General features: G+C 41.0%; 1 protein-coding gene across 1 annotated transcript in view; it reads right to left on the bottom strand.

Moving 5' to 3' along the window:
* Positions 1 to 22,664, bottom strand: part of LCP2 (lymphocyte cytosolic protein 2 (SH2 domain containing leukocyte protein of 76kDa)) — a 27,245-nt gene extending 4,581 nt beyond the window's left edge. The window contains exons 1-16 of the mRNA XM_010134445.1: positions 22,587 to 22,664; positions 19,457 to 19,519; positions 15,812 to 15,858; positions 11,645 to 11,710; positions 10,736 to 10,767; positions 9,958 to 9,992; positions 8,415 to 8,613; positions 7,568 to 7,668; positions 6,464 to 6,533; positions 6,169 to 6,252; positions 5,361 to 5,386; positions 5,250 to 5,269; positions 5,041 to 5,145; positions 4,112 to 4,142; positions 3,465 to 3,477; positions 2,348 to 2,468 (exon numbers count right to left, since the gene is read on the bottom strand). Of these exons, the coding sequence (XP_010132747.1) occupies positions 2,348 to 2,468; positions 3,465 to 3,477; positions 4,112 to 4,142; positions 5,041 to 5,145; positions 5,250 to 5,269; positions 5,361 to 5,386; positions 6,169 to 6,252; positions 6,464 to 6,533; positions 7,568 to 7,668; positions 8,415 to 8,613; positions 9,958 to 9,992; positions 10,736 to 10,767; positions 11,645 to 11,710; positions 15,812 to 15,858; positions 19,457 to 19,519; positions 22,587 to 22,664 (1,091 nt within the window). The remainder of the gene's footprint in view (positions 1 to 2,347; positions 2,469 to 3,464; positions 3,478 to 4,111; positions 4,143 to 5,040; positions 5,146 to 5,249; positions 5,270 to 5,360; positions 5,387 to 6,168; positions 6,253 to 6,463; positions 6,534 to 7,567; positions 7,669 to 8,414; positions 8,614 to 9,957; positions 9,993 to 10,735; positions 10,768 to 11,644; positions 11,711 to 15,811; positions 15,859 to 19,456; positions 19,520 to 22,586) is intronic.
* Positions 22,665 to 24,040: the final 1,376 nt, after the last annotated feature.

Below are 24,040 nucleotides of genomic sequence, written 5' to 3'. Positions count from 1 at the left end.
AGAGTGTGGTGTAAGGCCACTAGTACAAGAAGGGACAGGAGCATCTCACATGAGGAAAGGCTGAGGGAGCTGGGACTGTTTCGCGTAGAAGAGAGAAGGCTCAGGAGGAATCTTATTAATGCATATAAATACTGAAGGGAGAGCCAGGCTCTTCTCAGTCGAGCCCAGTGACACAACAAGAGGCACTGGGCACAAACAGAAACACAGGAGGTTTCCTCTGAACAACAGGAAACACTGTTCTACTGTGAGGGCCACTGAGTACTGGAGCAGGTAGCTGAGAAAGGTTGTGGAGACTCTGTTGCTGCTGATACTCAAAAGCCACCTTGACACGGTGCTGGGCAGCCTGCTGCAGGTGACCCTACTTGAGCAGGGGGTTGGACCAGATGACATCCAGAGGTCCCTGCCAGCCTCAGGCACTCTGAGATTCTGCGAGCTATGAGCTGACAGTGGCGCAGAGCTCACATCCACAGCACCATGACACCTCCATGTGCCTATGCTCTCCTTCCTGTGTTCATTTTTATGCTTTTTGTTAGAAAAGCAACAAAAGAGTGTGGTGTAAGGCCACTAGTACAAGAAGGGACAGGAGCATCTCACATGAGGAAAGGCTGAGGGAGCTGGGACTGTTTCGCGTAGAAGAGAGAAGGCTCAGGAGGAATCTTATTAATGCATATAAATACTGAAGGGAGAGCCAGGCTCTTCTCAGTCGAGCCCAGTGACACAACAAGAGGCACTGGGCACAAACAGAAACACAGGAGGTTTCCTCTGAACAACAGGAAACACTGTTCTACTGTGAGGGCCACTGAGTACTGGAGCAGGTAGCTGAGAAAGGTTGTGGAGACTCTGTTGCTGCTGATACTCAAAAGCCACCTTGACACGGTGCTGGGCAGCCTGCTGCAGGTGACCCTACTTGAGCAGGGGGTTGGACCAGATGACATCCAGAGGTCCCTGCCAGCCTCAGGCACTCTGAGATTCTGCGAGCTATGAGCTGACAGTGGCGCAGAGCTCACATCCACAGCACCATGACACCTCCATGTGCCTATGCTCTCCTTCCTGTGTTCATTTTTATGCTTTTTGTTAGAAAAGCAACAGCTTCCTTTTATGGCCTGATCCCAGAACCCACATCCAAAACTTCTCAAAATGAGGAGTCCCATCTTCAATTTTGTATGTACATATATTTTTTTTAATTCTTACCTAATTGGGAATAAACTGCCTGCACACTTTTCCTTTACAGTCCATTTTTCTCTTCTCCTTAACTGAACTGTACAGAAAGCTCTGGGATTAATATGTTAATTATGTTTGCAGAACAAAAACACCCTATCACGACTTGATTCATGGGAGAGAATCAGCCAAATGGGGGCCTCTGCTGTAGCAAAATTTGGCCACAGTGTTTGCATATAAGCAGAACTGTTCATCACAGGAATGGTTCATATTTGCATATGACCTTGCTGTTGCTACTGCAGTATTTGTTCTAATGTCAGCAGTTCCAGAGGATGATGGTAAATGGGAGAATTCATCAAAGAGCCATTAAAAAACGCAGAGATTAGAAAATGTACTTCAGGCTTAGATTCAAAGAACCCACTCTAACTTATCAAATTCAAGGCTGTTGCATACTACATCAGAACTCAAAATTCAACCAAGGGCTCTTCCATCTGGCATAGCAATCGGATATAGCCATAGCAATCTGATATTTGGAAGTTGAAGCTAGAAAAAATCATAGTTGAAGCAAGGTTCACAATTTTAAATTGGAATCACTAACCATTGGAGTAATATTTAGTAAAAGGGTGGTGAAGTTCTTTCAGATTCCACTCTAGACAGCTAAGGTTGTGGAGTTTTTTAGTTTTGAAGCAATTAGTAGTTGCAGCTCTAGCACTGCATGCTCTAGGGCCCTAGAGTGACCAGAATACTTTTAAAGAAGGACCTCTGACCTACATCCTCTGTTGTGTTGTAGGAGAAGATGATCGTTTCCCAAAAGGGCTTGTCATTCTTACAGATCCTGCAGACAACGGGAGAGATGTCTCAGGAATGGAAGCATCATACCATGTCAGCCCTAAAATACTTCCTTGACATAAAACTGAGAGATTTGCATTTTTTTCGTGGTTGCCTGATGTACATAATCCGCTTCACTGAATACAGAGCTTCAATTATATGAAGTATTCTCCTTGATAATAGGAACAACACAAATTATCAGGTGGTGGAGGCAAGGGTATAGCCTGAAAAATAATGGACTGCTTCAGGTAGTTCCCTTGTGTTCACCTTGGAACCCTGTAGCCATACACACACTATTATTTCCTAAATTTCCAAGAGATTGGGATTCTAAAGGAGTAACACAATAATGGGTGAGACAAACCTTTCTGCACCAGGTGTACTGTTGGATCCTGGCTTAGGTGGAGGCTTGACGGATTTGGATGGGAATGTATTGGAGCCATATGGGGGCAAAGATAGCTGTGGCACTGGTCTTTGGGGAACAGCTGTGGAGAGGAAAGGAGAAAACTGAAAACTTATGTGAGACATTATTAAATGAGGTAGAATGAAGAAATGCTGTCCAGTTACTGGGGTTTAATTAGATAAGCGTAATGAAGTAACCTGTTCTGTAACAAGTCCTTGATATGTTAGCTACAGATTGTAGATTCATATGGTCAACTGAGAGTTTAAATATTAAAATTAAAATTGAGCTGGACCAGGCTTGAGCAACATTTGCATTTCCTAACTTCTGTTTTGGCTGCGCTGCAATTCTGATACCTTAACTGCTGAAAGTGGTACGTAACCATGCGTTCTCTGTTACGTTGCTTCCAAGCAGTGCATTTGAGGTTACCTGTTTGAACTTCATTCCTTTGTGAGATTTCTCCCATATCATCATAAACAACAGCATAAAACAAAACATTTTCTGTCTGCAGTATCCTCAGACCTCAACTACTGTTAAGGGGTTGACTGCACTCTGCACAGCATCACTTGTCCTGTTCTTTATGGGGTCTTGGAGGTAGTGATAGTTTGTAGAGACTTGGCCAAATGGTCTGCTTCCCTTAACAGCATCACTTTACCAACTTAATTTTAGGAACCAGCATTCTGAACAGTACATACTGTTACTACATGAAACAAGTTCTGCTTCTGTTGTTAGAAAAAATAACATTACACAGAAGACTAGTACCAGCAGGGTTTGGCAGAATGTTCTCTTGAAAACTGGGAGGATACTGGTTTACGTGCCCAGCTGTTTGATGCTGTGTGCAGACCACAGATCTCTAACATGGATGTGTTTCAGACTAAGAAATCCTGCAGTCTGCTAACTGGCTGACCAAAAGGGGCTGTTCGCTATTGATTTCCCGTGGTTTGCAGCTTTGATATGTAAATCTCCCTGAGGTACTTTATAAGCATTCTACAACCTATAAAGAAACAGCTCTGTGATTTTTTTTTTTTTCAGAACTAAGATAAAGACTGAAAGTTTTAGAAATCAGCGTAGAAGTACTTACTGTCGTCTTCTTCCTGTGGAGCCAAAAGAAAATAGACATTAGCAACATGTTATTGGACAGTTCTTAGGAACAGTTTACAAAACAAACCCCTGGGAGCTGGTGCGTACAAGGACTCTAACTTTCAGTTAGAATACTGGGGGTTTTATCTTCATGCAACACCAAATCATTTTTTAAAGTTCTTGCATTAAGGCGCAGCTCTTTTTTACAGACAAGCTGTGAGGTAGATGTCCTGTAAAGGATCTTGACCCAAAGTAGTCAGAAACTGTCAGCAAATGTAAACTTTCCTCCTTCCTTATTTAAGTGGAGGCTCTCAGAGTTCTCTGAAGGTGATATCCTTAGGTCAGCTTAAGCTGAAAAAAAACCCCAGACCCTAGTGTAAGCAAAACTGCTTCTCCCTCCGTTGCAGTAAAAAAAAATATCTGGCCCTATTCTTCCTGTTAGCTAAGATAAAGTAGTCACAGAATAAATGGAGCTTGTGGAAGAAGAACTGTTTACAAAGAAACCCTGTGCTGTGAAAGGTCCCTGAGTATTCATGGCAACTGATAAAAGAAACGAGTTCACCTTTGCCAGAATTATTAGTTTATACAGGCACTTTATTTTATTGTAGTCCCTATACCTGTAAATATTTGCTTTGAGACTATACTTACTCCATTTTTTTTGTGCGGTGGCCAGCTCTGCCTGAAATGAAACAGAGAAAACAAAACGTGAATCATAGGTGGAATATTACTCATTCGCTTTGTGTCCATTGGGTTGTATTTTCAACGAAGACATGAATTTATAGTAAGTTTTACCCAATGAATGCAGAAACCTTTTTTTTCCTCATAAAAATATCTAAGATTCTGATTTTCAGCCATAATCTAAGACATTATGCTAGTCCTTAGCACATCTTGACTCTGTCAACAGGGAAAATGCTTGATGAGTGTAAGATTAGAGCTTAAAATGAGTTTTTACAATAGTGAAATGTTAGACACCAAGTCTTGAACTCCTTTATAGTACTTAGCAACACTGCTGGAGCACATGAGAAGTCTTCCAGACTTCGTTTCTCTGCTAAATTATCCTGGCTGATTAGCAGATCTGAATTACTTGTTTTAAGATCAGTGACACTACAGCCCACAAGTTATGCAGAAAATGCTGCAGAATGGTCTAGTTCTGCTGGAGAATGCTGTTTGCTCTTGGAAGGCGTTTTGCAGGCTGGTAAAATCCATGGTAGGAAAGTAAAGCTTTCTTTTTCTAACATCCTAAAAAAGAAAGCAATAGAACTTAGGAAAGAATGATCTCTAGCACAAGAACTTGATCTGGTGGAAAAAACATGCATCATATATTTCTTTGTGCAAGCTGGAAGTGAGTCGTGGCACGTAATGGCTGTTTCAGAGATGACTGCAGAGAGCGCTTTATCGGCACTCACCCTTGCCTGGAGCTCACAGCCCATCCCGTGCATATTCATAAGGCAAACCTCTGATATCGCAGACACCACTGTCATGCAGTAGCAATAAATTACACTATCTGGTGCTGCTTATCTGTATTTTTGTTAGCTTTCATTTATCCTTTATTAAATTTCATTTAAGTAACCACTTACTTGGCAGGGGTTGGCTTCCTTACAGGAGCTGGGTTGCCTCTCTCATATCTGTCACTTGGTGGGACAGGAGGTTTTGGCATCATTGCGAGCTGTTCCCCCAAGGATCTAAAGCAGGAGCAAGATGATGAAATAAAGGCAAAAAGCTTCTTATTAAGCAATAACTGGGTAATACTGGCACTGAGAGTCTCATCTCCAGAGACAAAACTTACCTTAGTTGTGAAGTCAGAGGCTGTAAAACAACAAGGAATAGTTAGGATAATGGGTAAGTGTATCAAAATAGGTGAAAAACATCAATAAGCACCAAACAAAAAAGATTTTACCTTTTCTGGAAGCGCTGGCTTCCTCCCTGAAAACAGGAAAAGCTTACATTTAGAAAAAATGAAAGTTAGGATTATTAACTAAGCTTTCTGTGAAACAAACACGTTTTGAATATAATTGAAAATGCATTTTGCAGGTTGAAGCACTCAGCCTCCTGAGATGTAAATCAGAAAAATACTTTGTCTTTGCAAGAGACAACAAAATTGCAATATCTCTTATTAAACGAAAAATGTAAAAATTTTCAAAGAAGTGGCATGTTTTACAATTGTGTTTTCTATGGTTTAGTTTTGAATTCCCAAATGCTTTTATGCCATTATATATAGCAGATGAAAATGTTTAGATAAATAAAAATCAGAGAGGAGTCTCTTTAGATTTTTTGTAAAATACAGTTTTCAGGTCTGAAACAAATGCCGTATTTTTCAATGTTTTTTTGATTCTCAGCATTCTTGTACATCTGGGTGCCAAATCGCATTTCATTGTGCATGCAGAGTTTCGTTAGCTGTGTATGCAAAAGTTATTTCCTTTAACCCTTCCTCGTTCATTCACTTAAGTATTACATCAAGCCTTTATTGCACAGGGATCTCAGAATGTCTTTCTGTTCAGCTACTCCTGAGCTGGAGTGGCTACTTTCAAGATACAATTTCTCTCACTTTGTAAGTACTGCTCACATTATTTGTTCATGAACGGATCACCCTGTATGTGTTTGGATTACAGATTGCTGAGCCTGGTTCCTTTGCATGAATGATATTCAAACAGATAAGTTTGAATACTGAAAAAACCCCACCAATAATAGCATAAGCAAATACCGACCTGATGCTGGGCTTTCTCTTTCAAAGGGTGGAGCGAGGCGATCCAGAGTGGGTTTTGTGCTTCTGTCAATAGAAGGAGCTGGGGCTAAACACAAAAGCTACGTCAGACAATTTGCTAGTATAGATCAGTATATCTTTATTTTGCATCGCCATGAACTGGCGTCACTTCTTTGAATAACAAGTGAGGCTTCTGTGTAGATAGTAGGAGAGTGTGGAACTGAGGAGATCCAGGGAACAGTGTAGCCCTGTATAGCCTCTGGGAAAAGCTTTACATAGAGAAAACCAGCTGTACTTACGTTTCAAAGGCTTAATATTTCTGTCTCTACTCAAGTCATTGTTGCTTGGTGGAGGAGGAAAAGTTGGTAGCTAAAACAAATATTTTACATGTGGTTAAAGCGTGTCTTCACCCTTCTGTTTTAATTTTAGTATAGTAACCCCCCCACACCACATCTGCCTGTCTTTGTCTCTGGTGCAGCACAAGGAGCAGGTCTCTGCTCAGTACAGGAAGGGGGGGAGCCGTTAACACTGCTGGAGAACGACCTCTGTTCGTGGGGTTTTGTTAGATGCAGAACTGCCTGCATCTGCTTCATCTTACAAGTACTCCAGTGGGAGGTTATTTTTGGGGAGGGCTTGTGTGTTGTCAAAGGAAAGAGACAGCAGCTCCAACAATGCTGTTGTAATTTGGCCCCTTCAATGCAGCAGGTGTTAGTTTTGAAAACTGGTGTTGAAATCAGTGGATGTAAATTTGAAGGTGAGAAATACGTATTCAGTCTGTTACTGACTGTTGCTGGAGTCCTGTGTGTTTTACAGGTATGCGCTGTGGCACTGGGTGAGACCGAAAGTCCCTCTATCACATCCTAAAGCCACCTTTACTTGTGTACACGGGTAGGTGTAACATACATCTGTCCTGGCATGCATGAAGCTATAGCGTCAGTTGTGAACAGCTCAATAGCTTTCAGTTTTGAAGTATGCACAGTACCATAAAAAAGCGAAAAAATCTGGGTCATCAGGGTTCCCATTATACAGTCCCTTATACTTTTATGTGGTCTTGATTCAAGAAGTACAGCTTGGAAAGACTTAGCCATTTTTTTCTTTTTACAAATATCACTGAAGTAACAAAGAGACAGCTATTACAAATCGATAAGTTTATGGGAGAGGCATTCACAAGTGCGTACAAATTTCCACTATAAGAAACAGCCAAGTAATGTGAAATAATATATTTGACCTATGAAATGTAATTGTTCCATGAAAAAATGGCCACCCTGTAACAGAGCTGAAATCTATTCTGATGGATGAAAATCTTGCTCTACATACACTATCTGAATAAAAGAGCATTACACTTGGACATCTGCAAAGGTACTGTCAAAGGGTATAGGTGAAATATTAAGAAAGAAACATACAGAGGCTGCTCTTCCTCCAAATGAGGCTGGTACTGGGGATGGGCCAGGTCGCTGGGGTGGTACTGGAGGCTGATGTGACGATCTAGATGTTGGAGGTCTGTCTAAAGAAAACAAAAATCCCAGACTAAATGACTACACTGAGTTTGGCTATTTTATTATTGTTAGATCTTTATGGAAAAGAGCCCTCACAATAACCTGCATTCTTCACATATCACAAAGACATTGTTTTAGCATATAAGGGGCAGTCGCTTTGTGGTCAGTGTCGTACTGGGAGGTACAGGGTCCTCTGTCCCTTTGCTGGTGAGGTGTCTCCCTCCCCTAGTCTGTTGGCCCACGCTATTTCTTGTCACTCTCTGCAGCGCAGTGACTGTGTGAAGCACTAGCCAGCCTCAAAGGCGCTTCTGTGCTCCAGCACTGGACCCCACAGCGCAGGCTGCTGAACAACCGACCTCAGAAATGACCGGCAGAGAGAGCTCATCTCTTTCGTTTCCCAATTTTCACTAGAGGTTTTGCCGCTGTTGTGACAGCTTGCTCTGTTCAAGGCTGCACTATAAAGCTAACACAATATGCACATGTGTTCATGCATATTCAAACCAAAGGCCAAATAATGCACACACCACATAAAACTGATCTTTAATCCAAACTTGCCTCAGGTAGAAAATGTAGCTTTAAAAGTGACAAAGCCACCAACACGCTTTAAATCTGTGTCACTAAATCTTGTTCATGAACTACACTGTTGAATTCAAGGAAAAAAACTTCTATATTCTATTACTAGCTCCCTAAAATGTGGTTTATAATGTATAAAAATATAATTACCAAATTATTAATAATGATTTTTAGTAATTACCTATATAATCTGTGTTGTTTGCAAGTGACTTGGCAGGAAATATGACATTGTGGTGTGCTTCATCATTATTGGATGGAGGTGGCTCATAGCCATCACTGTCATGTTCTTCTTCCTCAGGTTCTTCTGTTGGTGATTCATAGTCAGCCTCATCTTCCTTTTCCTGGTCATCATCAGGGCTTTCATAGTCATCGTCTTCATCCTGGCAAGAGTACATAAAAGATGGGTGCTGTCACAGGCTACTGAACACTTCAGTGCAAGTTCCTTGTGGCCTCTCACTGTGGCGTTTTTCACTCTGTAGAATATCAAGTTTTTATAGCCATATTGAGTGAAAAAATTCTCAATTGAAATAAAACGGGGAGGGTAGGAGCATTTTATTAATGTGTGCAGCACCCAACAGCTTAAGAAAGGCGACAAGTGTCGTTTTATAACGGTAACTGCAGCAGAAGGCCAAGATAAGGTGGTGGCTTGTTGAAATGCATAGTGCCTTGTTTTAGGTAACAGAAAAGACACTAGCAAACATTTTAGTGCATCCTAGGAACATGGAGCAGCAGCTGATGCCTGTTGATATTCATTCTTTCTTAATAACATGTACTCTACAGCCTGCAACTCCTCTTTGTAAAAACGCTTCAGAAAAAATGAGGTCTTTGATGCGGGTCTTGGTGCTCTCCGCTGACCAGCACCTGAACAGCTTCCTACCACTTGCAGGACCTAGTGAGGTCACAGTGAAAATATGGTAGTGGTCATTGCACACATCTTCTGTGCAACCTGCCAAGGCTTACAAGAAAATGAATACTCCATTTGTCGTTGTTGTCCTGGCTGAAAGTTCCAGACTAACTCTGTGTTGACATAGAGCCCACGTGCTCTGTAGGTGTTTACTTTTATCTTTCAAGCTCCTAAAATAGGAGTAAATCTCCTGCAAACTTCCAGCAAGTGGTTTTCAACAATTCCTCTTCTTTTTTTTGCAGAAAAACCATTGGCACTTTTTCAGTGTGAGACCTTCATAAACCCAGACTGGGCACAGTCACCTTATTCGTTCAGCTAGTGGTGTATTGGCTTCCTCTAAGGCTAATGCACTTGCTGTGCTGAACGAAAAAGGAACTTCTGCAGTCTAGTTGGCTTCAGAAAGTTAGCTTTGTCAATGTGTCAGCTCTAGAGAATAAAACAGCAAAAATTTGCCATTGAATAACACAGCAACCTTTCCTTTACTAGCACTTCTTTTGAGGGCTTCAGGTGGATGTACAAAATTCAGCTAAGGTGCTGTGGAGCCCTGGTCATAGGCTGTGAGCTTCTGCTGGAGTCAACAGCATAGGACTGCCATTCGGACGCTCCGCCTTGCGCCACAGGGCAGACCCTTCTCTCAGTGAAGAGACTGGTATGCAGCTTCTCCAATCGTTCATACTCCTGCTTCTCTTTCTCCTCGTCCTGCCACCTCCTGCCATTGCTCACTCCATCCGTGTGCCCATAGAGTTAATGCAGGAAACGCTAGACCTTGCGGAAGATGTAAGCCATTCAACCCATAGCTTTTGTTAATCCTGATACTCACAAACGAAGACCAGCCACCATCTTCTTGACTGTAGCCTGTGTAAAGAAGCACAACCACAGGCTTCTTAGCATGTACAGCTTTAAACTATGGAGACATAACCTGACAGAAAGGACACAACACATCCCAGATCAGTTCTGAACCTCGATAGTATGTCACAGGAACAAGGTGGGTCTTTCAAAGGCAGGAAGGCAGGCGTGCATGGTACTACAGACATTCGAATTAAAAAGTAACTGTCCTGTCCTTGTATGAGATGAGCTATGCGCTGTCACTTCACGTTTGTCCTACACTTCCTGTTTTAAATATCATTTGAAGTAGAATGCTTTCAGAATGAGCACAGATTTCTTTGTATAATGCTGGTTTAGCTTTCATACCAGAAGAAGGGGTTTTTTTTAATTTCAGTAGGACTGAGGGAACATGGTGGATTGCAGAAGTTTTAGGTGCTTGTGGCCTATTAAGAAAATAATTGAAACCAAAATTCAGCGTGGCAGCCCTCTAGCAGCTTGCCTCTGTAGTGTGAGGTGCTGCTGGCAGTAGGGGCAGGGGGAAGACGAGCTGGGACAGATATGTAAGCACTGGTGCTGTGTATTGGGGTAAAGAAAGATATTTTGGGAGTGCTCTCCTGTAACTACTCTTCATTCTTTTTGCGATTTCTCCACGCTGTCATATTTTCCTGTTCGTTGTTTTGGGTTTCCCCCACCCCATTTACTCTGCCCTGCAAGGATTAACTAAATACTTTACACTTTCTGTGGTTAGAGACTCTGTGCCAGTACACACTTACCTGTATTTTCAGGACATTTTTGTGTTTGGGCCCTGCAACAAAGATACAAAAAAATAAATTCCTTCCATGTGCAATTCTTAAATGATTGAAGCACTCCAAAATCTGTTACAGATAAAGGTAACGGTTTGCTTTAGTGGGAGAATGAAGTTTATATAGATGAGTTTAACTCCGCCTAAAATACCCAAACTACATTGCTTTGTATTTCACATACAGAATCCTAATGCAAGCTGAACTGTCCAGAAAAAAAAAATCAAGTCAGTGAGGTCAAGTGTTTAGAAACAACAGGACTCAGTAAATAAATTTCCCTGCGGCCCCAATCCTGAAAATAGAAACTTTCTTTACTAATTCCATTCAAGCTGCTGAAAGTCAAGTTCATAAATATTTTTATAGTTGATAAGTATTTCAGTGGTTTCCTATTCTAGTTTTGAAGTCAATGGAAAGGTGTAAAATCATGTTATCAGCTGATATAAAACCACGTTAAGCAGACCAGACTTAGATTTTAATTGTATACGATCACAAATCGTTCTTTTCTCATGCAATGTTCTTGTAATTTTTTGCTTTTTCCATTGCAAGAATATTATATTCCATGATAAGTCATGAAGCCTTCAGAAGTGTAATGATATGTAGGTTTTTTGAATGCTTTAATGATGATTTATGAATGTAATGATACATGTGTAGGCTTTATAGCCTTCCAGAAGATTCATTTACTTAGGCAGAAAATCATAGGATATTTCTATGTCACTTGGTTGCAGACACAGCAGGAGTATCTAGGGTGTCCATGGGCTCAGGCTTTGCTGTTCTTAAAGGGTGACATTAACATGACAGACTTTTATTTTCTGTAATTTGCAGGCTGCCTCTCTGGCCCAGGTATCATCGCTTTGAAAAAGAAAGCTGAATGGTTTTACTTACCACTTTGTAAAGAAAGACAGTCTCCCGTCGTTTCTGTTTATTTCTTGACTTAATTTACTTACGATTCTATTTTAAAGAAACATAAAAATAGTTTTAAAAAACTCCTTGCAACTTAGTAGTCACTTTCTGAGCTGCTTTCCCTCAATGGTTACTAAATTAGATCTGGTAGTTCAGTTATTATTTACTATGTGGTATGACTATTGAATTTATCATCTTACTGCAAAGTTGCTCTATAGCATATAGCATTGTTTTACACAGCTAAACCCCTATACTGTTGGGCTAAGTTTAAAAATAAGCATTAAACCCAGCAAGCCTTAGAAGCTTTGGGTGTGGTAGTCACCACACGCTAGAACACTGCTCTGAATAGGGCCTGAGTGAGACAAGCTGTCAAGCAATCTAATATTTTTAAAAATGCCAACAAAAGCATACTTGTTTTTTCTTTTGACCCTGAACCACGCTAAAAATCCTTGTCTTATTTTGAATATCCTGTCTCTTGCCCTTGCTTCTTTCCTAATGCTTACCTTACTGCAGTTCAGATTAAAAGGTAAATTCAAGGCACAGGGGTGCTCGGTTTGATTATGGAAGGTGCTATGGGGCAGATCAAGCTGCCAGCAAGTTCCAGAGAACAAGCAATTTCAGAGCGTATGGTCGTGCTGCCTGGAAGGGATGCAGAGGGGTAATCTGAAGTTAAGGGTACGTACTCAAGGATCTGGGAGTGAAAACAGAAGGGCAGAGGAAGAATAGGCTTTGGATTTCTTTTGTTTTTTTAAGACAGTACTTTGCATTTTTCTGATTTGAAGCAAATATAGCCATAGTTGCCCCTTTTGAAATAAGCACGTGTGCAAATGTCAGTAATTTAAGAAGGGTTACAGCTAAGTGTGACATCGTTACTCAAGCCAACTGTATAAGGCAAGAAAAATGCCAACTTATAGACACAGGACTCCTCTCACTCTTCTTCTTTCCCAAGCAATCAACACTCCTGCAGAAGAAATTTCCTTCTGCTGCAGAAGATAAGGGAATTGCTGTCTGAGTGAGAAATTTTGTGCGATGCTCCGGGGTGAACTGTGCACTGCGAATACCAGTGCTTTGGTTGAGAAGGGGATTATGGAACTCCTGCGTGGCTTATTCTTTGTTGTAGAAAAGGTAGAGGAAGGATCTTTCATAATACTGTGGTTATTTTCAGCTAAAGAAGTAAATGAAGTTCACCGAGTTGAGAGCTGATAATTCTTTTAGTTCAGAGTTACAAGGGTATGAATGAGACCTGAGTGTTTGGAATCTTTCTGGGCTAAACCTGGGCTGGCTGCTTATGAGGATTTACACCTACTGGTTTTTGAGGAAAAACTGAAAGGAAAAGGTTGATCATTTTATCTGACTGCCAAAAATTTTATCATTTTCTTCATAAAACACAGTGTCTGTCTTTAACTTCAAATGTATTTGAAATGCTTCGAGCCAATGGCTCAGAGAGGTAATTAGAAGAAAGCCAAGTTTGGAAAGGTGACACTTCATAAGTAAGGTTATTACAGGAGATCAGTGCGCTGAGCAGCTGAGTCTGTAGCCATGTGAGGAAGGAAGTACCAAAACCACACTGCTTTCTGAGCTGTGGGAGTGGATGATAGGAGAGGATAAGGCAGCAGCACTTGCAGAAAATGTTGCTCAGACTTCTCTGTCTCTTTCTACCTCCTCCACCAGACCCTTAGCTTATAACTGGCAGGAAGTTGAAAATAAAACCCAAAGCCGCACAAGCAGCCCCCAAAGCAGGACTACAAAAGGGGCTTTTGCTCGCTTAACTGCAGCTATTGCTGCGAGTAGAATCCGTTCTACCTCTGTGGGGATCAAGCACTTAGAGCAGGGGGGGAGTGGGAAGGGAAAGTCCTCTAGGACCAGGAAGTTGTGTGTTGAACACTCAAGAGCATAGTTTATGGTGAAGGCTTTGCTTTGGCCTTTCGGAAAAGTGTTTTGGGCAGATGCAATATTATTGTGTTGTCTTCAAAACTGATTGAATACAGTTCTGTTCTTAAGCTTTAGCACCTCACCTGAGAGAGCACATGTGCACACCCGTTCTCCTCTGCCCAAGGCAGCTCATTTTAAAAGAGAAGGGCACCACAGATCTCTCAATTTTTGGTTTGCACTGTGACTCTCCTGAAAATAAAATGACTTTCAGCCTGGGCCTGTGTGTAGCCTCTGAACGTGTCCCATCAGAACTCAGGTCCCCTACCACGTTTGAAGTGGCAGGTGCAATTCTGTACTTGAGCGCAGTGATGCTCTTTGTATTAGTGGAAATTTCCACACGTGCTGGGGGATATGCTGTAAGCTTTCTGACCAAGGCTGACTGTTTCAAACCTCAGGTTTGCCAGCAACCTGCCCTTGAGGATAGTCAAAGGGATTAACAGCCCGTGTTAGTACCTTGACTTACTGACAGCTTGGAAATGTGTTCTCTAAAGACACTAATCAGTAAGAGTGGCTGAGGCTAACGTCAATGTTAGATCATGGTTCAGGTATCGACCGACCAACAATGTTATTTTGAATGAGGTCTTGGCTTTTTCTAGTTTATGAATTCTGACGACGTTAAGGCACATTCTGTTGGATGCGCTTTGAAATATTTTGTGAGACTCACATTTGTTACCCACGAGTATAAACCTTTAAGACCTTGTGTGACTGCCAATAGTGGTAATGAGCAATAATAACAAAACGCCTTGTGTCCCTTAAGCTCCATATTGGCCTTTTGTTTCTTTAGGTTTATTAGCCAAATGTTAATTACCCCCTCATGGTTAGGTCTGAGTTTTATTTAGTGCTTAAGAGAGATACACAATGTCTGCTCTGTGTAAGATACACCATTTCCCTTCCCTGTTTCACTAAAGCTTACTCTTTCAGGATGCAGTGTGTGCTTTGTGAAGCTTCGGGGGTGTGTGTTAACCTAGTGGGATCAATATTACCTGAAATGGTTCTCTGATAAGATATTGCAAGTACTGGAATAATAAGAATGAGCTCAACACAATCATAACCCTATGATTTTTGACAGGTTTTTGTGTTGTTCCAAAAATGCCAGCTGTGAAGCATAGTGTATGTTTGAAGAAAAGAGGTTGCAACTGAGCTGAGCTGTTACTAACCGAATGAACTGTTAGGTCAGCCGTGATGCTATCCCTGATTTAGGATGAGCTACGGTCATGACCTCCCAACTTCTAAAGCTGACAGTCGTCCACAATTACTTATTTTAATTTCTGAGTGGGAAAAGTATCTTATTTTTCAAAATAGTGTTCAAATCCTTTTTTGGTATTTAAAAATCAGCCAAAAGGAGATTCAGGAAGATGTGCATCTGAACGTGGCTGCTGGAGATTAATATTCAAAATAATAATTCCGTTAATAATAACAGAACATTGTGGGGTTTTATAATTAGTTTCAGGAGATGGCCTATCATACTTTGTAATGACAACTGTTACGTAAATAGACAAAGCTCTTGTAGAAGACGCAGTCATATTCAAGACTTGATCAGTAGGTTTGCTCAAACGCACGTATTGAGTAAACCCACATGCCAGCCCAGGAGGGCTGTGTGGGTGTAGGCTCTGGTTTGCAAACCTCCTATAACTGCAAGTGCTGGGTTGTGGTTTCGGTGCATGTAGGTCAGTATAACCCTGCTAAAGTTTCTGGAGAACAACCCCTCTCAAATATGTGCTTTTTATTACCTCCACTGGCCAGTGCTGTAAATGTGACACTTGCTCTTTGTATTAAGCCTTTTGACAGAACATGTTTGGATTTTCGCACTGTTGTTAAGTGTCAGGAGCTATAACTGCAATATGCTCACGTGTATTTCAGCTTGGAGAACAACTCTTCCCACTACGTGAGCTTTGCATTATACCAGCGTAAGGCCTGAATGTGTTCTCCTAGAAGCCAACAACAAGCACTTTCTGTTCTGGTGAGGGCACAGAGATTCCAAAGTAATGACATTAATGTTAAAAAATTGATCAGTTCTCCTGCCCAAGAATTTTATTTTGTTGAGGTTTCTTGTTTTGTTCTTTCCTAGTAAAGCTCTAAATTATTGTTTTAAACAGTGGCACATCACACCAGGAACTAATCATTTGCAAATCATTTGCCCAGTGAGAACTCCTGTGAGTTTTCACTGCAGACCAGCTAAGATAACTTTTAACATTAAATTGGTTTGGCTTTACTTACGGCACTCGGAGTTTGGGAAATTTCTGAATATCATTTTCAGACATGTTCTGCAAAGGAAACACATGAGATGATATATATATATCACAAAATTGTCTATGGAACACCCCGCAACATGCAGGAATTTGCATATTCAGAAATGTGGCAAGAAGTTTCAACAAACAGGGATAGAAAAGCAGTGCGTGATAACAGCCTGTGCATGGCTCACAAGAGAAGTGAACCCATTCTCATGAAAAAGCCTCTCTATGTTTTCTTCTGGTTTGCTGCATGTTGGTTTTTTCTTTATGTTGCTGCCAGTTGTACTGAACGGGCTGGGAGGTTGATAAACATAGTGTGTGTTTGTTTACCCACAAAGGACTTCAACAAAATAACCTCATGTACCTGCCCAGAGAAGTGTTTCTCTGGCTGGAATGTTTTAATGATAGATTGGTAAAAAGATCTGTAAGGAGAAGTAAAACCTTACACCAGCTCTTACCAGATGGGAGTTGGGTAAATTTGTTTGTTTACCAGCAGATGAGCCATTCTTCCAGGATTAATTTCAAATTAATGGGATTCTATGAGACGTTAAAGTCAAATCATTTCCTTTTCTGATTTGGGTTCTAATCCAGATCTTTACTGCTGTTCTAATGACACATTGACTTAAAGGCAAGGTTAAAATCCATCCCTGCTTTGCTTCTCACAAGGACTGGAAATAAACTCTCTCCCACAACAGCTTTCTCCCTAGAGATTGTCAGAGATGATACTTAAGCTAAAGCAGGTGAACAGACAGTGATGAAACATTATAGAACTAGTTTTAAGTCTTCTATTTTTCTTTTCTCTGTTTTCCTTCTCTTACTTTCTGTATATTGCCTTTCATTGCACGGTGCCGTCACCTAGCAGGCAGGAAAACATATCCTTTTTGTACTTACAATTAAAGAAGCCTCAAGACACTGTCATTCATCTCAGTGGACACTATCAAACTGTTAATAGAGAGCTACATCCTGGTGACATCTTGTGCTACTGATTAGGGGTGTGAGCTTGACCGAACATGCACAGTCCGGTTGAAACCATCATCAGTGGCGTTCTGCCTGGCAATCAGGGAATCATGCTTCCCACTGTGAACACAACAGGACAGAATAGTCCAGATGCTTCAGTAAAGACTTGTACTTTTAAGGCCAAGTGCAGTGCAATGCCCGTTGTAAAGGGCTGTTCCTGGTAGAGAAGGCAAACTTCTACCACAGATTCTTATTTTCTACTATCTTCCTTCACATCTTTTTACTACCGCTAAAAACCATGGTATTTAAGTGACTTCAGAAGGCAGATGTATTGAATGCCTTCATATCTGCATAGTGAAATCAGGCAAAGTTGTGTGGAACTGCAGAGTTTCAGGGTAAACCTGTAAATTTTAAAAGGAAGCGCTATTTGCTGGAGTTTTGGGCTAAGAACCTTATCTGTAACATCACAGTATGTGTAAAAACACACATTCTAGTGGAGATGTAGCTGGAAAACTCCTTGGACTCAAGAGCAGCCTTGGCGGCCTAACAAAGAAGAAAGTGGGATGGGGAGAGAGCGTTTCTTCCCCCTTCAACCGTAACAGGGCAATTAGATTGCAGGTTACTCCTGACCTGAGCTGGGATGTGCCAAGTCGTGAGAGCTTGAGTGATGCTCCTGCAGAGAGTTAGCCCCTTTCTTCTTTCATCATGTGCAACTCCAAGTTCAGGACACATTAGTGCATGATGACAATTATGAGAAAGTGGGGTTTTAATTAATCACAAGCTTTGCCAACCCTCCTTGGACACAGATGATAGTCTGGTTCGTTGTTTCTTACTGCCAGCAATAAGAAGTTTCTAATTACACATAGGTTCACAAAGCTGTCAATGATTTTCAGGACACAACAAATGCTGTCTGTGTTTTCCAGCACTCTATTGCTTCTGGGAGTACTCACAGGAGTAAAACACAGAAAAAATACACTCCCTTTATGGAAAAGCCCTGCAGGATTTACTGAAGAATCATAATTTTTTCTAAAGACTTTTAAAGCGTCTCTCTGGAATTCTACTCTGCCAATAAACCTGACAAATATTCTCGGCTTAAACACTCATAAAAGGTTTATTTTTAAACATTAGAGAATTTTATTAGACTAAGTTACATGGAATCTCTCTGAATTTCTTCTGGTTACGTCTCAGCTGGACTTCACCTGTGGTAGCCAGTAGGTAGAGAAGTGTGAGGTTGGAACTGAGATGTCATTCTGATGAGTAAGGCAGCAATATCTGTACAGCCCGGTTTACCGTACAGCTCTGCTGATAGATACAAACCCTGCAAACACTCAGTCTGCACAGCGGCTTTCCAGTAACTTACAAAATGTAAAAAGATATTTCTTAGAAAAAAACATTCATACAGAGAAGCATTTTTTTTCAAGATTGCTTTGTATTCTAGAATATTCCACTTTTCCTCCTTTTGTGTTTCTGTTTAACAGGTGAACCTTTTTTTATGAAATTATCAAAAGCTTAAAAAAAGCTCCACAAGCATGAGCAGCTGCTTGTCCCCTTAATAGAAAAGCATCCTTTGAATCTGCTAGCATGCCTCTGAAAAACCACTGCACTCTGAGCTGTGTCTTTACAGAAATATTCTGGAAATAATAGAAAAATTAAAAAATCATGAAGGAAACACACAATTTTTGCTCTTATTATTAGTACCTCACAAAATTCCAGAATTTCATGGTTCCAGAGCCAGAACTCCCACTCCAGACCCAGATCCTTAGAGATTCTCCTTAGTGAGGAGATTAGCAGGGGTAGCAGGGATTAGCAGGATAAATCCTGACACACATCTGAACCATTCTGACTCCACCCAGTAGGAGGGAGGTGTAATATCCTGTTCCTACAAAAGGTGTTTGAAAAATTTCACTGAAATGTCAAAAGTCTTGATACATAGGGACAGGTAAATAAAACCCAAGGCGACGTTAGAAGAGGTATGCAGAGATTTCCTCAATGTGACTCCTAATACGGATGATGAAAATGACTACTTTGGGGGAAAATAGAACGATTAATATTTGGAAATAAAATAAAGTAGAAGTAAAAAGAAGCAATAATAAAAGCCCTTACACATCTTCTGGGATCTGAAAACAGAAGCTATCTCAATGGAAATTGTCGGCTTTTCTGAAGTTTAGCCAAGTTGGTGGTAAAGCCTGGAGAAATGTTGGTTTTAAACCCACTGGGACTTTGCTTACTAGTTTTGGTGCTCTCAGAGTTCACCGATTTTGAGTATTGCTGCAGAAGAAATCTAGCTGTAACTTCAGAGGCATGAACTAGTGATTACACTAGAAGGGCAGTCAGTCACCCTGACCAGGCCTGTGGCTTCTTCAGCGCAACTAATGGGAGGACAATTAATAAATGGGTGTTTTCTGAGGTACTTGAAAACAAGTATGTCTTATAAAGGAAGACAAGACTGTGGTTACATACTTCCCTATGAGTTTAAAACTACTAAAAATATCTGCAGATTAAACAATGCACTTGGGTTCCCAGCAGTCTGCCTTTAAAGCTGGCTGATTTTAGCAGAGGCGTTTCCTCTGCATCCCTCAGTAACCACCTGGGAGCAAAGTCCTTCGCCTCTGCCGATGCAGAGTAAGGGGGAGCTGAAACAATCACTTGACCGGAATTTTACAACTCTACTTACCAAAAACCTTTGTCCATTTATGCTGTGCTTTCTCACGACTTTCTCGCAGTCCTTATACTTTAACTGTCAATGAAAAGAATATGATTATTGTACCCTTAATTATAAAAATAGATTAAGACATATGGCTAGATTGAGTAGATGCTAAAAGTTACCCTGTTGTATGCTAGAGCCGCTCTGAACAGCTCATTACAATCTGTAAACGTGGATCTTTAAGACAGATTCTTCCGTGGACTTGAGGATTTTCATCCATTTAGGAACATACAGTTCATCGCATTTAAAAACCACTTCTCGGTTGCCAGGTCCAATGAAATATTTTTAAAATGGTTGTGGAAAACAGGAAGTACAGCACAACCGTCAGTATCTTGGAACACTGAAGCCCTGATCCCAGATGCATTTAGCAAGACATGACTCTAATTAAATATTTCCACTGGGTGTTTTAAGGGTTTTTTTATTTTAACAGTAATAATGTAATGTGAGAGCACATTGTATATTTTTGATGTGGCAGAATGTGTTTTTTCTGCTTAGTTTGATCAAGTCTGTACCGGAAGGAACCCAAAGAACAGGCAGACAACGTGACTGTTTGGAGCTTTCAGGACAGAAGAATGGCTCTGGCCCTGCCCGAAACTTCTGTTAGTGAAAGTTATGCAGAAAACTGACCCTTTGCTGCTGGGCTAATTCCCCTGAAGCACCGAACACCTTATGGGGAGCATTACGTCTTGTCTTAGTTTTATCCTATTCATTCATTTTAAGGAGGAATCTTGTAACTTGGTGTTATATGAGAACAGATCCTGAAAACATCTGAACAGCTGAGAGAATATTTTTAGGAGTCACCTTCAGTTACTCATATGCAGAAACATGACTCTCATAAACATTTTAGGATACAGATTAAGGCTTTTGTGCAGACTGAGGATTTAAACCTGTAAATGCTGCCTCTCTCGTGTAGCGAGAGCTCTCCTGATGTTACCAGCACAAGTCTGTACGCAGCAGTGAGCAGCTGCTGTACTTGGTAGAAAACATCGGTGTGACTGAGACCTCGTCTCATTCTTAAAGTAGCTATATACTGTTTAGCTGTCAAGAGTAACCCTCAGGGTATGACAAATGTGAGCACCTTTTCAGTCATATTCCCTGTGAATATGACTTTACTCATGCCAGTCATACATCACAGTATTTTTACATAAATTACCAATGTGTGTGCTGGCTGAATTTTGCTAATATGAAGATGTGAGCTAACAATGAATTGACAAAAATCTTACCACTACCCTGTGTCATGACCAATCACTTTGGGTAGGAGAAGATTTGAATGTGATTGTCCTTTGAAAATCATCCCACAACTATCTCAGTTTAGGAGGGAGGAAAAAATGCTTATCTCTCTTGGATTTGAAGTGGACTTTGAACATAGGGCTTCAGGCAAACTATATTGGTCAGATGCAAATAGAGCATTCCTAAGGTATAACATCCAACCCTTTAATGATTTATGTGAGGGAAATTGTACGAGTTTATCTGGGGAGAAGACCTGGTCACTTATGGCAGTTGCCCAGGGCTGGCTGACTGAGGCTGACATCGTCTCAAACCTATTTCTTAAATGACTCTAAGCAGCTTTTGCCCTCATTCACCTCCCTAAAAGTGGAATGCCAAGATTATCTCTGTCCTGGGGTATCTGGAACAGTAGAGGGGAGATGCTCAAAAATTTATGATAGAACTAAGTTAATCCTTTTATCGCTGTTAAGAATATCATTATCAAGTCTTTCAGGAAGCCATTTCCCTTCTTAGTCTCTTGTAAATTGTGATCCAAACAACCGTGCACCAGTGCACCAGTGTTGTAACGTTTTCCGTGTTTCTCTGAAGTTGTCTGTTGATAATGATCTCATCTCAATTCTTCGTTTCACTTTCCTGAGCCACTAACCCCTGCACCCTAAAATCAGAGGTTTGCAAGTAGTTCATGGTTTCATTTCTCTGGAGATTTAGTAGACACAGACCTTGTGTTTGATCTGCTTGTCTTTATTAGCTAGTTCTGCGTTCTAGTACCAAACTTGCCTCAACTCCCCAGATAAAACTCCCATGGAGTTAAAAGAACCATTGGAACAATAAAATTTGCATGATCTCAAAATGAAGCCCAAACCGTTCCAGGTTTTATCAGTTTAGTCTGACAGCTCACTTGAAAATTAACCAGCCATACTGACATTACTTGAACATCTTCCCAAGTCTTCTGATTGATCTGAATGTTAAATTCCAGGCTGACAGTTTTGGACTTTGGGAGGAGCATATTCAGTTTGCAGGGAGATGGCGCAGGCACCCTCTCTGATGTGCACTGGAAAGCGAGCAACTTACAGAGAACACACAGAAATGAAATGTCAGTAAAATTGGCTCAGTTCCACATTTGAGGGCAGTTACAAAGGTGTCAGCATTGCTGTGCAGAAGGTAGATATTGGCAGTGAAATCTTGTATTGACTTTCAAAGTGTTTCTTCAGTGCGGAAACTCTGCATTGTAAAATGAATTTATAGTGAAAAAAGTCAAAAGAAACAGAAGCTGCTAGCTAGTCACGCAAGACACCATCAGAAAAAGTAACAGTGACAGGAAAGAAGGGGTAGCTGGTGATCTTGAGCTGTGAGTTTTGCCCCACAAGGTTTAGAATAGGGGAGTCAAACCAAAAGGTGAACAGCTCTTCCAACTGAGTCTGAAAAAATTAGGAATCCCTGTATCCACAACTGTTAAGTTCCTGGCGAGGTTCTCAGGGTGGGATTAGCAAAGATATTCAGAGGCTCATTTGTGAAGTGATTAAAAAAAAAAAAAAAATCTCTTCTGAAAATCATGGAAGAAGACCTAGAAAACTTGTAATCTTCACAGCCTTCTACAACTGTTAATATATACTGTATCAATAACTATTGTAGTAAAGTGTGTATTTGCTCTGAAAAATCTGAAGTTTCTCTTATACCCAATTTAAAGCACCAACTTTCACCATTCATTAATAGATTTCTCTGGCCAGCTTAGCTCAGCTTCTTAATTGTCAGAAGTTTTGCTTTTAGTTTTGCAGCAAGCTTTGACCATTATAAAAAACTGTAAATTTAGCACAAGCCATTTTACAGTAGTTTGGTCCTCTATTGTACCAAGACAAACCACAGTTAAGCTTACCGTCCTGAAATATTCTGCCAAGTCATCTGGGTTCCATGTAACCACGTCTGAACGATAGGGAATGTTTCGCAAATCCATTTTAAGTTTTCTTCTCTAGGCAGTCAAGAACGTTCCAAGCAGTAACTCAATGAAACAGCCATGTATTCCCCGTGCGTGACCACCTCCAGCCCGTCCACTAGTTCCTTGCCTCACACCCAGCTGCTTCTGTTTAAGACCTGTTGGTGGTTTGTCTTTTTTTTAATTTAGAGTTCCGTTGCTAGGACGTCCAAGAGAGATACTGCTTCCTCTAATACAAAATGATCTCTTCTAAGAAAAGTTGCCAGCTAGTCAGCCTCACCACTTCCTTTGTCTGAATACAAATAAGTAAACAAGGAAGCAGAGCAAAGTGTTGAAAACGTTCTTCCTGTTACACATCAATAAGCCCCTATGGACACTATTGGCTTGTAATTTCATACATAAATATTTATGTATTTACAGACTCTACCATATAAAAATATTGGCACACAATCTACACAGACATTGGTCAGAGTTTCTGTGCAAGTCTAGCCCACGCAAGCACCCCTGCGAAGAAGAAAATGGTCACTTAAGAGAAACTTCTTCAACTTCCCTCGCTACCTGGTATCACATTATCTGGTTTTGATTTGTACAACAATAAAATGTTACTGTTGGAGGAGGTGTGCTTGAATGAGGGGTGGAGTTAGAGTCAGCATCCCCTCAAATAAGGAATCTCTCAGTGAAAAATGGACAAGCTTAGTTGGAAAGTTATTACATTGTCAGTGTTCCAGTGCTCCGTTGTCAGCTACCTCTAGCGAGGGGGTTGTGTCTGAAAGAGAGTCCGCAGAACTGTAATGTTACCACAGGGATGGGACAGACTGCATCTGATGTGTAGCCGATTCAGGTACCATCCTACCAGCAGGTCCCGTTGGTAAGGCTACCTTTAGTAGAAGCAAATGTGCCTGTTTTTTAACAAAGGCAGCATGTCTGCTCTCCCTTTTCTTGGTGCTTGGGGTCACTGGTCACGTCTGCCCCGGCAGACTGTAGAGGTACTGTGTGAGCATCCTGTGTTAGTGAGAATAGAAGCGTAGTTCTGAAACACAGGAAAGTTTCTCTTCTTTCTAATGAAATGCATCACTCTTGCTAATTCTGGTTACTGAAGACCTTCTAACCTCGGGTCTGTAATTTGCAAGTGCAGTGCGTACGAGTGTGTGTGTTGGAGGTCATATCTACAAGGCTCGGTGCTATCACATATGAGTTTTCCTTTCGAAACTCCCGGTCTCATTTAAGGTAGCTTCATTTTTCTGGAGAAATTTTGGTAAATGATGGCAGCATGGGATTTAAAACACAGGAGGAGCCTGTGCTATAATTTCCAGCTGTTCATTCTATTACAGTGTTTCATTACCTTCTAATCCAATTTCTATCCCAAACCCAGCGCAGCAGCTCTAATTTCAGTTGTG

Source organism: Buceros rhinoceros, unplaced genomic scaffold, assembly GCF_000710305.1.
Source record: "Buceros rhinoceros silvestris isolate BGI_N320 unplaced genomic scaffold, ASM71030v1 scaffold294, whole genome shotgun sequence".
In the NCBI taxonomy this organism is placed as follows: domain Eukaryota; kingdom Metazoa; phylum Chordata; class Aves; order Bucerotiformes; family Bucerotidae; genus Buceros; species Buceros rhinoceros.
The sequence above is the reverse complement of the archived record's forward strand: the minus strand, read 5'-3'. Positions and strand labels throughout refer to the sequence as shown.